The sequence below is a fragment of the Lasioglossum baleicum genome, chromosome 15, assembly GCF_051020765.1.
Source record: "Lasioglossum baleicum chromosome 15, iyLasBale1, whole genome shotgun sequence".
Classification (NCBI taxonomy): Eukaryota; Metazoa; Arthropoda; class Insecta; order Hymenoptera; family Halictidae; genus Lasioglossum; species Lasioglossum baleicum.
Genome location: NC_134943.1, coordinates 5,900,254 through 5,915,476, shown reverse-complemented (window position 1 = coordinate 5,915,476; position 15,223 = coordinate 5,900,254). Strand labels below are relative to the sequence as shown.

Here is a 15,223-nt window from a genome sequence, read left to right as displayed (position 1 = left end):
AAATTAAATTAAATCTTCAAAAAATGTGCCGTACGAAACAATCGAGAACCGACTTCCGCGAATTTCGACAACAATGCCGGGTTCACGGGGTCGGCAGAATCGTCTTAAAAAATTCGAGCCATGCACCGAGTATCTCAGAAGTTCGATCGCCATTGTTTGACTAGGCCAAGAGCTATCAAAGTCCCTTTTCGAGGAAGCTACTCTTGTTTTGGCTCAGCCCTTCTTGGCCCTTTTCTCTTGCCCTCGAAAAGATCGATCGCGGTTCAATTTTCTGCTCGACCGGAGCCTTGTACTCTCAAAACAGCAATCTCGAAATAAAAATAATTCCACGGTGCTGGGAGAATAGTAATTCTTGAGAAAACATGATCGCTGGTGCACTATAGACAGCTGGTGAACTGGACTGCGAATATTTACGCCAATATTGATTTTTGTGGGATTTGCATGTGAAGGAGTCATATTTGAATTTGATTAGTTTCGTATAGGTTTACAGTGGAGGTCAATATTAATGTAATGCAATTATTGAATTGCAACTCGGCCAATTTCCCCATACAGAAATAAACATATTCCTTCATCCACCGTCATTCAATCGTGCTCTCAAGAATCGAAAACTTTTTCGGAATTCGAAAACAGCGCTCTCCGTCGAATTCCAAAATCTCGAAACCACGCGAATCACCCAACCTCCTCATGACTCAATGCTAAGACAGAAATCGTGCAGAAAATCTGCCATAAATTGCATCGCAGACACCCTCGTCATCGAAGAATCGCGTCGTAAAACACTCGGCGCTGTGAAAACAAGCCCGAATCACCTAAACGCTCGTCTAATACCGTCATAACAGAATTCCCGGCCGTATCCGAGTAATCTTCGTGCCGTCGATCGGGACGAAATATACGGTGGGTGTATCCAGGAACGAGTGTGTGCTCTCTGTCATGCAAATACTCTCGCGAAGAGACCGCGCCGATAAACAACAGCGATACGCAGATAAGAAAAAAAGCTGGACAGGCACCGGCTGTCTTGGTCTTCTCTAGTCCCTTCCACCGGCAACCCCTCCATCGTTATCCGGAAGATAGTCAGCGTCGGTCTCCGTCGCTCCCGATGGCAGCGCTGTCTGTCTCTCTCCGGGTGTTGAGCATAATAACGTGAAGTGGTTAACGGTCGGCGTTAGTCAGTACGTTCCGTCGACACCGATCGCGTCGCATTGATCGTATCGGGACCGAGAGAAAGACGAAAATTGCATTTGAACATTTTCAATTCACGCACACATTGCAACACGCGTACACACCTTACTCGAATCATTTGACGTCTATAGACACTATAAACACGCGTACCGGAAATTTTAAGGACAATCATTTCGCCTAGATCAATCTAGAACCTAGGTTGAACCTAGGTTCAGTAAACTGTCTCGCGTCCGATTCAAACACGAAGCCCATAAAGACGATCGCAGAGGTCACAGCTAACGTCGACACACTCGGTTTTCTCGGTACCACGAAGGACTCGAGGGTAAGGGTTGACACCGGCCAGCAGGACACTCCAGGATGACGATCAACCCGTCGTCCATGGTGATCGACTATCTGGTGTTCGTCGGGTGCATCATCGCCTCGTTCGTTATCCCACTATGGGAGAAGTTCCGGGGACGACGGAAGGAGACCACCAAGGCCGATTATGTGTTTGCCACCGGGAGCGTATCCATGGGTGCCATGATGCTCTCCATTGCCAGGGGGACTCTGGGAGTTAGGTCTTTTCTGGGGTACCCATCCGAGCTGTACTACAGGGGCAGCGCGATGTGGGAGACTGTTTATGGTATGCTTCTCGCGTACCCCATCGTCTGCTTCATCTTCGTTCCTGTTTACTACAGCCTCGGCATCACGTCCGTCTACCAGTACTTGGATATGAGGTAATTGTCTACTGTGTTGACCCGATTCGCGCGTGCTAGGATTGGCTGAAATAGGTGTCTGATGCTGGGGTTGGTTTGCATGGAAATTCGGGATGAGTTTTGGAGATTGATGCTGGTTGCGGGAGTGATTAGTATGAAGGGCTGGCTTTCGGTTCGAGCTCTATTTGTTCCTGATGGTTGTTGTTTTGTCTTGACGGAAAAATGACAAAAGAAAAAAAATAAGCTTGCGAAATTCATTTCCAGTAAATTAGCGAAACCCTCTGAAACAAATTTCCTCGCTAAATAATTTCGCATTTCAACTACAGCACGAGTTTGCCTCGCGAAGTACTTTACTAATCACACCAGCGACAAAAAGGCAATAGAATCTCAAAAAATAGTAGCATCAGTGTCAACAGTCTAAAGCACAACCGTCGCGTCATTACAAGAATTCAAAGCGAGGCTGCACGGGGAAAAATTAATTTCTTTGCCCCGTGAGGTCTAACGTGTCGATTCTAACACATAAGAAAAAACGTGCAAACAAGTAGTGTACGACAGCTGTTGATCCATCATCTTCAGAAAAAAAACACGTTCTTTCATACGAGAACTACAACGAAAATAGATTCGACTAAACATAATTGGCTATTAAAATTCCCAGTCCCCTAGCGCAAACACGCTTAAAAGACAGAAACATACTAGCCAATGAATTATCGAGTCGAGACCCCGCGCGCCGCGCGCCACGCCGGTGCGCGTGACTCATTTTGTGTTTTGTCGGCTAGGAACTATGCTTGCCGCGGCAATTAACGGAGTCACTATACTCGAGAGAAGCTATAAATAATCCATTCGATTCGCGCAAATTGCTTTCCGATTCCCTATTTAAGACGAAAGAAAACAATGGAAGCGGAAACTCGTTCGAAATTCATTTTCTTTTCTTCTCGCCGGCCGGGGGGACGGGGAGGGACACCGAAAAATTAGTTTTCGGGGCAAAAGGGATTTAATATTCTCCGTTGACGGAATAGCGAGCGAAATCTCGGCTTTCATAAGGGATCCCCTCTTCCACTGTTATTCTATCAAAATGACGAGACTTGACGGATCACGGGGAAATTTAAATTCGCCGCGCTGCTCGCTCGAAACCGAAGCTGCTTTACATTTTCTGTTTACCTCGGGGCCCCTGCATAAATCGTGTCGAGCTTCATCGTCGAGAAACCCTCGTTGCGTCTTCTCGATTTTACCATTTAGAAAAAGGAAATAACCCCGTGGATAATCGAAAGATTTTGATGAAAATAGTTTCGCGCTTTGGAAGAACACACGCGGTTCGGACTTTGATTTCGCGGCGGGCCTTGAGAACGTCTTTACGCTTAACGATTATGTCCGGCCGAGTCGAGACCTCTTCTAATTATGTTAATTTCGTCCAGGTTCAAGTCGAAGCTAGTCAGATGCATCGCGAGCTTCTCCTACGTGATACGGAGCCTGCTGAACTTGGCCGTCACGATATTCACGCCATGTGTCGCGCTGAAAGCCGTCATCGGGCTGCCGTACTGGGCCAGCATCGTTGGAATCACATCCATATCGGTCATCTTCAGCGTCATGGTATGTTCAATGGTCACGAGACATTTTTCTTCTTTGTTCTGAACTGGAAAATCAATCTTGAACAAAGCGAATCACCTTCCGATATTGGACGCTGTTCGATCGAAAAGAAACAATTTTTATTGATTTTCTGTAATGTGCAATTTGATTAAAACGTCACGGAACGTACAATGTATTGTAAATACTTTGTTATGTTGAATATTGGATAGTAGAAGTTTTATATTGATTGACGTCGCATGTAACGGGCGAGAATTGTCTGCGGAAGAAGACAGGTCGCGTCTTGAACACTTTAATCGCGTTCTCCGGGTCACATTTACGGGGCATCAATTATTTAGAAATCGAGAGAGCACGCGAGGCTGCTTGCCCGTTCGAGTCACATTTCCGGCCGAAAGGATCGTAAATACGGGACGAGTTCCGGTAAACAGGGGTCGGAGACATCACCTGATAGCGTCGCGACACGCCGCACACTTTATTGTGATCTGTAAATTTACAAACAATCGTTAATAATCCAGTCTTCGAGTTTTTGTAATGTAATGTAATATGATGTAATGTAATGATGTCATCGCCTTCGTGAACGTTCGATCGTTGGTCACGATATCGAACAACAACGCGAATAATTAATTTGATTTTCCCTGCGTGGATTATGATTGTTGTCGCGAATCTGTGACGCAAGTAGAGTCAATTGATTTCGCCGGTGGAAATGTAATCGAACGATCGATATTTTTCCAGGGAGGACTAAAAGCAGCCATTCTCTCGGACGTGATACAAGGCCTGACGATGATCGGTGTCTCTTTAGTGATAATCGTCCGTGGCACCGCCGATATGGGACCCGATAAAGTCGTGAACGTGACGTACGAACGCGGTCGGCTTGACTTTTTCAAGTAAGTGTAAACATTCAAATCGTAGCGATTCCAAAAATTCGGATCCGATAACGAAATGATAGGGCTGGATAACGACATTATCGATCCATTGAACAGAACAGATTTGTTCTGAAAGATGCACTTGAATTGATGGACCTTTCACGTCTGAACTGATAACCCCCGGCTTACAATTTTATGTTCAATTATTATGTATATTTATCTTCTAAATTTCATTCTTTTTACCAGCATGGACATGGACCCAACACTGAGAGTGACCACATTATCAGCAACTTTGGGTCAGCTGTTCATGAGCCTGTCCATCTTCGGCTGTCAACAGAACTTCGTGCAGAGGTATTGCAGCATGACTAGTCAGCGGAAGGTCGTCAAGTGAGTATTAAGTCGATTTTTCTACATCAACTTCCTCAGGTTCGCCAGACCCATAGTCGAGGTCGCACGTTCTCCATATTTAAACAATTATCTCATAACATAATCTCAGACGTTGATAGAAGACGCGTGTCCTTCATCTTCGTATCATCAGCTAAAGAAATTGCTGTCCTTGGCTTTGCTCGAACCATCTGACAGACTGTTTTACTAACAATGCAACACACAATTTAAACGAGACACACCGTTAAAATAGAAATTAACAATGAATATAAAAACATTCATTGGCGTGAACGCTGTAGTAAAAACTTTAGCAGGTGGAAAGTAAAGTGAGACTTTTTGCAGATTCTCCCAATGCATTTAATATTTTGTATTCCACTCACTTCTGTCGCAAGCGCATAAAATCCTTAGCCCACATACTACGTCAGTTTATGGCAAGGGCGTACTAAAACTGCTACTCCGTTCGAACAATGTGTCGTATGGTCGTGAGACTTGAGGTATTCATTGATAAGGCTATCGCTTACACATTTCAATCAAAGAAATAGCTATTATTCGTGTGGGAGAAAAAAGATTCGTTCTATAAAGTATTTTGATCCAGAGCATAAAAATCATCAATTCATGATTTTGAGAATGAGATATAAAGTGAATTGTTGGTGTCGAGTTGAAAAATACATCAATTCCATCTCGAGAGGTTTGATTATGAACAAATACAGGAAGATTGTCGTGTAATTACTAGATGGTGTCTACGAGTCGGTAAACATAGTTGTTTTGAATTCTTGGAACACCTCCATTATAATTAATATAATTAATATTCTGAGAGCTATAATAACAAAATAACGCAACACATCCTGCATAATTTTGTATACCGTGATTAACCGTAAAATTTTCTATACTTCAGAGCTCAGCAAATTTTTATTCATGCATTAAGCAAAATAAAAATTTGTGTGCAAGACACAGAAGCTATTTAGAATTTATTTCTTTTCTTACAAGTTTGGATATCATCTTATATAGGTCTCATAAAGAATAACCTGGCATCCAAGAGCAGAGTTGGGCATTAATCGATTAAAATTTTAATCATGTTTAAATTTATCATGATTAATCATGATTAAATTGATCATGATTAATCATGATTAAATTGATCATGATTAATCATGATTAATGTGTACGATTAAAAAAAGAAATCATCGAAAAATCGACAATTGATTCAATCGATTGATGAAGTTAATCGTCAATCGTTAATTAAAGAAAGAATTCATCGAAAATAACATAAAAGCACGTAAACAGAGTTTGTATTATACATATAGACCAAATGACAATACACCTAAATTCAGTTTACATTATTTTCAGTATTCATATAGATTTGATTCCGTGTTTCATTTAGTTTCAGCAATTAATCAATAATCAATTATCCGATTAAATAATTATGACGATTATTAATCGTTAATCGCAATTAACGACTAAAGTAGAAATTTAACCGTTAAATCACAATTAACGATTAATAAATATCTAATCGTTAACCGCAATTTTTTAACGACTAAAGTAGGAGATTAATTGTTAATTGTGATTAACGATTGAAATAGAAATTTAGTCGTCAATCGTTCATTAAATGTTTGCCCCACTCTGTCCAAGAGCCACCCTTGCTGGTCACAATAAACTCAAAGAGCGTCTGCTCGGCCAAGTTTAGCAACCCCAAAGACTATGCTTTCGAATAAAAATCTGGTATCCGAGTTCCGGGTGAAAAGCACGAAAACATCGTAGCAGTGTGATTCGATTTGGGTCGGAACCTCCAAAGCAGCTCGCGCAGTAAAACTATGAAAATTGTGCGAGTCGAGCTCTCGGTTTCGAGCACAGCTCTCAGCAGCTTCCCTGATGTTCGAAGAGGGTTGAAACTACCCCGAGACGATCGATGAGAGAAACGGGGTTGCAAACAGGAGCCGTGGATCGAGAAACGATCGAGACTCTAGTTGTTTGCTCCGGGATTTCGATAAACCGGGGAGAGGGGAAGCCGATTACCAGCCAATCAGAAATGAAAATAACGGGCAGATAAGTGTTACGATTTGCATAATGCGGAGAGCGGTTTTCGTCGGTTATCATGCGGCGTCACGCGACGCATGCTGCCGGATCATAATAATGACCGATAAGGCAGCCTGCGCGAGCGAGCGCCCGCGCGGTTATGGCAAAAATTGCGCTTCTCTCGGCGCGGCGTGACGATGACTCACTTGCTCGTGTCTGCGAGCACGATTGACCCTTTAATTGAAAACGTTACCCCTAACCGCTACGCGAACCCGTCGAGGATTCAGGGGAACGAGTATGGAATGATCGAGAAGATCCAGTTCGAGCATGAATCCCACGCGGAACAGCCGATTCCGCGTACGCCATCGTTAAAAATTAATTGTGGGGCTCGAGAGCACAGTTTGATTTGCCGATTATTATTAGTGTTGCACACTAATCTTTTTCTTCCAGCATTAACATAATAATACCCTTTTTAAAGAAACTGTTTGAGGGAAGAGGTATACCAGTGAGAGTAACGAAATTAAATATGCTAAGTAAATATTATTATAGGAGTCTTTCTTTAGTGAAATTCGGGAGGCACTTTTCTGATCAAGTTAAGAATTAAATATTAGACATCCAAGGGGTTGAAAAGACAGACATTTCATCAACAGTGAACAGTTACTTCGAAATTTTCATCCACAAAAGCCATTTTTTCAGAAGAAAGTTCACTTTATCGTTTAACAAGTTTAATTGCTAAATTAAATGTCCGCTTGAAACTCGTCGATTAGTTGATAATTAGAAGTTTGTACACCGTAACCACTTTACACAGAAAATTGTGGCATGTTCTCCTGCGTTCATGTTTCGAAAAATTGCTGACGGTGTTCGTTTATATAATCTCTTTTCTGGTAATGTTTGTCATTATTCTCTGTTTGTTCTGCGAAATTGTTCATCAGCAAGACTGTAGCTAGTACTTCTAATTCGTTCGCAGCTTGCATTGTTTCTGCGGAATGTCTGACTTGTTAATCTCTAGCATAATCGTTTCAAAATTGTTCGTCGTGCAACTAATGTATTATTATTGTGGTATAATTAAAATAAGAGGCACGATTGTATAACTGTTATCAGTTAAGGTCGTGAACAACTTCCGTTTTTAACATTATCTCAAAAAAACATTATCAGCTAAAACGTACTATTAAAGTTCACGTTGGTCAGAATTATAGCCATTACGATTGTGCAAAACTGTTTTCCTTGAAATATTATCAGTCCAATTTTAGTATCCTACCATAATCCACGTTTTCACTTACGTAACAAATAAAAAGCCACGTTCGTTGAAAAACATTCGCATATTCTTGAAAATTCTCGTTGATAAAAATACTATTTAAAATACTTTCCCACATCGTCATACTAGTCCTTGTTTTTTGAAAGAATATTCGGATACTTTATGGATCCACTGTATGTAAAGCTGAATAGAACATGATCCTGCAAACTATCTACACGACAACAAGCAGACAATAACTTTCTAACTCACATGACATACGTGTTCGAGTCTCTCGTGTTTTGCATTTTGCGGTAAAAGGACACAGGATTCGGGCTGCGAATTCCCGTTGCTTTGGGGCTTGTTAGCGCTGAAAAACGAGGATAATGGCGACGGTAAGAACCGGCATGGCAGCGTGGATTCGCAAGGGCTCTTAATCCGCGGTTTTTCCGCGAATAAACCCTTCGGGGACCGTGATTTTCTTGGTCCAAAGTAAACGGTGACCGGCTTTATCAGCGCGACACTTGTTTACATATCAGACGCGTAAAATGCTAATTCCGTGCGTGCTCCGAAGCCGTACCGGGCTTCTGGAAATTTCTGCATTCACGGGCCAGCCCCCTCCACATCCCCGAAACCCGTGCAACTCCGACGCAAATTGCGAATCTCAGGCGAACGCTGACCTCGCCACGACCCGCCCGAATTTTCGCCTGCCGTTAACGTCGCGGATTTCCGCGCCGCGATTAAACGGATTAACCACCCGGAAGCAACCCTTTTTAATGACTATAGTGCGGATGTTTATGCAAAGTGGAAATTGTCCGCATCTGTTGCAAGCACCAGGAGACACTTAGGAATTTCTTTCTTGAACACTAGATTCACGGAGATATTAAGCGTGACTATTTTACATTACATTATAAAAACAACAAGAGCGTCTCCATGAAAATATTTAAGCAGTTTTTGATTGATATACGTCCAAAGAAATAAATTTGTTGAACAATTCCTCATGGACAAGAAATTGTGCACACGTCTTTTAAAATGTACTGTGAGAAGCATTTTTTTTTTGTTTCGCTACAAAGATGGCGCGTGTACCGTAACTATGGATCTGACGCGTGTTTCACTGTCGACCACTCACACTGAAAAGCGCACCGTTTCCGCGGAGGCGTCGAAAATAATTCGCCGAGTGCTCAGCAGTTCACAATGCCGACCAAAGCTGAAAGATCCGTGCCGAAGGAAGTATCACGCGTCCACGGTCCGCTTATCAGCCATTTGACGGTTCGAAAAAACCCGTAGAAGAGAAAACATCGCGGCGCGCGCGATGCATACAGTTTTTCCCGTCGCTTCGAATCTCTACGGGCTTCGACAAAAAAAAAAAACGAAAAAAAGGGGGAAGTACTCTGCAACGATCGCGAACAGTTTATTTTCAACCCTTTTTTGGGATGAAATATCGACGATGAAAGGTCCACTTTGGAGGAGCCTTTGAAACGACAGGACTCGTTTAATGAGGGCTCATGACTGGTTAATGATCCGGAAGAGGCGCGATCTTTCGGAATTTTTTCCGGGAACAAATTAATGGACCTGTTTTTAAACGAGGATCTTATTTAATAATACTGCGTACATCGTGGAAGTTGTAGTAACTTTTTACTGAGAAAAATTGAGAAATTGCTGTATTCCAAACGCTATTTCCAAAAGAGTCAAATCATTTTGTTGGAAAAAAATTCCTAAATATCGCGTTTCTTGAACGTCGTGTTTCTGTCAGTCAGTAATGTTGGCTCGGCTCTTCAAAGTATAAAGTATAAACCTGAATACTGTTGCGTGGTGTCACGATGAAAATGTTCCAGCGAATGGGTTTTTATTAGAATATAATCGCGGCACGCAGCGATAAAATCGTCGACGCGTATGCAGTTTTATTGGACTGTAATCGCGGGCGTAATGTCACGCGGAGACACGCTTCATCGTGCGTTTCGCGGCTTTATTGCTCTGAGAGAAGGATGCGTGTCGCGGTGATTTCAGATAAAACCGCTGGATACACGTTGCCCCTACATAATAATCCTATGGCTTTGAAAACGCGCTGGAAAATGTATTTTCTTCCGTAACCTTCTGTTTCCACATTGCTTTCATTTCTGTAATAATAGGAGGAAAAAATAATCTATTGTCGTTAATACTATTGATTGGCTTGAATTGTTGCTCGAAATTTTGCTTCGAACTGTTGCTTCTGCTAATTATTTGATAAAGTTGCAAATTAGGTCTCATCCAGGCCCTGTTCCAAATTCCTTTGCTCCCCTCTTTATTTTGTTTTGAATAAAAAATGCCTCCGTCTTTCAATAGGAGATTTCGAGAAAGCAACCTATGTTTTACATAAGCATTTAGTATAGTGTGAACATTTAATGGGGGTTTGTTCAGAGCGTACCCACCCCTTCCGGCGGATGATTAACGACTAGTGCAGTCGGATGAAAAATCGGTTGGGCGAGGGATCCGGCAAAAAGGTAAATTACTCATCGGCACGTGTAATGAGTATGCACAGCGAATGTTTAAACAAGAAGTAACGTTCGAACGCTTTCCGATTCGCGAAATTCCGGCCGCACTTCCGTTACCACGTAATCAATGGCTTCTGTGCTGAACGAGGTGGGGATGGAGAGACGGGGTTAAATGGCAGTGTGCCAAACTTTCAGTGGCAGCCAGTCGGCGTGGCGAAAGGTCAACAATATCAAGTGGGGTACGGAAAAAGAGACATACGGTCCCCGTTGTTACAAGCGGGACCTGCTTGCTCCCTTAGAGAGGCTAATCCGATTTGTTCGAGCGCGATGGTTTACAGCCATACGCTTATTAATCATTTGGTTCCAATCAGTCACATTTCTGCGTACATTATTTAACAATATATTCGTGGACTTGTGTTTCTTACGACTGACTCGGAAATATTTAATTTTGCCTACAGATTCCCAGATTGCTAATGACACATGGTGATTAAAACCTACTTGGATTCAGAAAATTGTAGCAAAATGAAACATTGAACAAACAAAATGACATAAACACACAGGCTTTAATGATACCGACAAAAACAAAAATACAGTAGAGATTGCTCGTGAACTTAAAATCGTATTAAAACCGGATCCATTTATCAGGAACACTTAAAATCACATAAACAAAATCGTTATATAACTGTCACGTGGTTCAGCAATATCTGGCAAGCCACTAATTAAATCTCTTCACCATACCACATTGCTAACTTATAATGATCATACCATTTTTCAAATAACACAATTTATTTCACATTTTCATTGAATCCTTACTTTCCAGGACGATGATGGCCAACATGCCCATAATCTTCGTGCTCTTCTCACTATCATGGGTAGTGGGAATGGTAATCTTCGCCAACTACGCCGACTGTGATCCCCTAACTCTGGGCTATATCTCGAAATTCGACGAGATCGTGCCGTTCTACGTCGAAGACAAGTTCATGAACATGCCAGGTCTTCTGGGTCTAGTTATGGCAACGTTGTTCAACAGTGCACTCACCTTGGCAGTCTCCAACTTAAATTCGTTAGCCACGGTAACGTTCGAGGACTTCCTGGGTCAAATACCATCGTTGAAGAATCTGAAGGACAAGCAGCAGTTGAACTTCATCAAGCTCATCAGTGTGATCTACGGTGTATTGATCATTGGCGTCAGTTTCCTGGTAGCGATGCTGTCAGGAGTGATCGAGTCCTCAATGTTGATGACATCAGCCACCTCAGGTCCGCTACTGGGAGTCTTCTTGCTGGCCATGTTGGTACCATGTGCTAACTGGAAGGGCGCCGTAGCAGGAATGATCTTCAGCCACATAACAACCCTCTGGATCACCTTCAGCCACCTGACAGTAAGCAACACGGTTGAGACGCTACCGCTGTCAACGGAGAACTGTCATAACGACACGTTCTCTCCGTGGATTACTCAGCCAGGCCGCACGTTCTACACCAGCCCCGGTTTCATGAACGCAACCGAGAGCGTGGTCCTTAACAGCGTTGGCGACGAGCCCACCAGCTTCCTGCAGTACCTCTACAGTATCACCTACATGTACTACGCTTTGATCGGCAGCCTCACCACAGTCGTCGTCGGCATCATCGTCAGCCTAATCACCGCTGACGCTGAAGCAGATATGTACGAAGAACATCTGCTTCATCCTTTGGCAGTGAAGATGTCAGGTTTCTTCCCCGGAAGACGGAGACTGTACGCCAGCAGCACGAGGCTGCAGAACGAGCACAACAACATCAACACCACCTCAGCATCCTCGGTGAACTCCATAGCAAACGGCGCGGAGAAGACTCTTCAGGGAACCGTGGATGATAACGGAAAGCTTCACATCGATATCGGTTACATCGAGAAGCTGAACGCACTGAAGACAGTCTCCCTGGACGTGACCAACGAAGTTAACAAAGGCACCAGACTGTGAAGGGTCAACACCTTGGCTGTGATTCGCGAAGATCACCTGGTTGATCAGGTGATTCAGTGCATAACCAACTATAGAAGTTCGTCGGAATTGGCCGCAGAGTGTGCGATCCTAGGGATTAGTTAGTTTCGAAAACTTGTAGAACGCCCTAGGATCTTTCCCAATTTGAGCACGGCTCGTGTATAGTGCGATGAGCCAGAGGAGGTGGTCCCTGACTCGTTAGATTTTGCATAGTCTTGAAAACTCAGATTTAATTAGTCCATAGTAGAGATCTTCTGTAACTCGTAAGGTAACTTAGAGGCCTATAGACAGACCAGCAGGGCTCGAGACAGCGTCGCGCAGGCGCTGGTGTCACGAGACCGTCTGGGCCGATTACTCCGTGTTCTGGCTCATCTGTAGCCACGCCCTCCGGTGACTCTGGCGCCGCCCTTTGGCCCCGCACGCGGTCGATGAAACGGTTTCTGTACTTCTAGCGAATATTTCCGGTTGGAGTCGTTTGAGAACGACACGGGGTCGAAGGCAGTACAAAGTAGGGAACGTGACACATCGACCCGCGTACGATCGTATTCTTAAGCGAAACTGGCCCTGGTGGAAAATATTCGATCGAAATCACAGGTGGTGATCGTTGAGAGAATTACTCCTGTGAATAATAGTATTACATAGATATTTAGAGAGTTGGTGCGATATATATTTTTAGAAGAAATATTGATCAAGTGACGAGTACGCTTGTCTTTTTACTGAATGTGGCATATGAAAATTGTAAAAAAATTTACTTAGCATGACGGAGTATGAATACACTACTCGGTACTCTCAGAAATTGTTTGAGCAATTTCCCCGGCTTCGGTATGTGGTATGTGGATAACAATTGTACCCACAATTTTCTTGATCTGTATCTCGTAGAAAATCGAACATGCTCAGCTTTTATGGTTGTATTGTTATACTATGAAATTGTCCACGTCAAATATACGAATGATTACAGTGCTAAAGGCTTGATTTGTTCGATCGAATACTTTCCGCCGGGACGTTCAGTTTTTTCCGAGCATCTTCCTCCGTTGGCCGCAACGGGTTCGAGACGGTGGCATTTATTGGCGCATCGCAATGCAACTGCAACTACCGTCGACTCGATTTTCCCTAGCCCGGAGAGCCAGGCCCTTTCTTCCTGCTGTTTTTATCTCGGATCACGAGACTGACGGCCCTCCACTTCGATCGACGAACTTCGTACGCGGAGCACTTAAGAAAACGTAGTTTCAAGTTTGTGGAACTTCGCCCGACATTTGCGAGCCTTCCCGACGTTTTCCGTGGTAGGGTTAAAGGCGTTCGCGAATTTTGCCATACGGACACTGTACGTTATACGTACACGCGCGTGAAATACTCAATTGTTTAAAATCGCGGTCGGGTTGTTCATCTTCCTCCAACGACTGCTGGCTTGTTTCGATAAACCTGACTGGGTTCGCTTTTACTAGGTTTTTACTCAAGACGTACTATGCGACAATTAATATCCAACAAACAAATATTTTTCGCAGAGATTGTCTCGGGAGAATTGAAGATCTCAGCTGATGTATTTTTCTCATCCGGTGTATTTTCGCCGGGGTTTACAGCTTCGAATAGAGAAATCCGTCTACCTCGCAGAATAAGCTCGCTCACAGCATAAATCTCGGTATTTAAAGTCCACCGCTTCGCGAGTAATAAATCGAAGAACGTCGAAGCGTCTGAAAGCAATTCGGTCTCTTTCACGTTCTGCAGATTCTATTTTCCGTCAGGAAGAAACATTCGTGATTCGACCCGAGCGCACAAGAGACAGTTAACTAGGTTGACATTTCGATTCGCCGTTCGGATAACGGAGAATGTTGATACGAAGCCAGCAGTCTGGTAACACGGTCGAGCACCCGGCCCCGCGTTGTTAGCGTGTAATGAAAGTATTGAATCGTGATATAGGATTGCGAGGAATCTGACGGGATCCGGTGATCCACGGAAATCGAGCCGAGACTCGGATCCTTAAGGTCAGAGATACATGGGGTTCATGATTCTGAATTGCGATGATCGAGCGTGTTTGTGCACTGTATGCGTGTGTGTGTCCCCACCATTGTCGGGGTATCTCCATAGATAGCGATATTAAGTAAGTTTTATACATCGTAGGCTAGCAATTATTTTTATAACGAGTAGCTGATAGTGGCGTTTCGACGTAGGTTACGAATGATCTGAATATTTATTTTCTTCTTTTTGCATACAAATATATCACGTTTTATAAGTGTTGAGTTGAACATCTTGGTCTTTACTTGTTCATAAATTCCCTACCACGTCCGTTTAAAAACTGCACAAATTAATTTTCCGCTAGCGAGATGGCTTTACGCGGATGGCATGAAGTTCTTAAATGTAAAATCAGTCACATATAAATAGCTTGTAGTGATTGCTCGATCACAACAGATTCCGCACAGATTTGCAGATATCGTGATCCACTTGATTGTGTCACGTTCTCGCGATTATTCAAATGAGAAATAGCAATGTTATCGCGTTAATCGGAGGTAAGGTATTCAACTTGTTCGATGAGTGGTCTATAGACATCGATTCACTGATTGATTAGATAAGTTTCTCGATAGACGTCAATGGATGAGTATGATAATCGTCTGACGTGACAACCGATCGAGAGCGTAGATACCCGTCGGCGTTGAATTTTATTAAACTACGATTAAGAGACGACGAGCGTTCACCGATCGGATAAGCAGACCGCGAATTCCCATCAATCTGCTACGCTTTAAATCGGACAACTATCGGCGAACTTTCGGGGAAAGTTCACCGCCGCAAATCTATCGCTCTCGGCGGTTCGATAAATTTAAACTTGCAAATTCACTGTCGCGATCGAGGA

General features: G+C 43.3%; 1 protein-coding gene across 3 annotated transcripts in view; it reads left to right on the top strand.

The window, feature by feature from the left end:
- Window positions 1–14,621, top strand: part of LOC143216143 (sodium-coupled monocarboxylate transporter 1) — a 60,155-nt gene extending 45,534 nt beyond the window's left edge. For all 3 annotated transcript variants that reach the window (XM_076438966.1, XM_076438964.1, XM_076438963.1), the window contains exons 2-6: window positions 1,490–1,892; window positions 3,284–3,458; window positions 4,185–4,336; window positions 4,562–4,702; window positions 11,232–14,621. In XM_076438966.1, coding sequence (XP_076295081.1) covers window positions 1,534–1,892; window positions 3,284–3,458; window positions 4,185–4,336; window positions 4,562–4,702; window positions 11,232–12,363 — 1,959 coding nt within the window. In that variant the 5' untranslated portion in view covers window positions 1,490–1,533 and the 3' untranslated portion in view covers window positions 12,364–14,621. The remainder of the gene's footprint in view (window positions 1–1,489; window positions 1,893–3,283; window positions 3,459–4,184; window positions 4,337–4,561; window positions 4,703–11,231) is intronic.
- The last annotated feature ends 602 nt before the right edge of the window (window positions 14,622–15,223 follow it).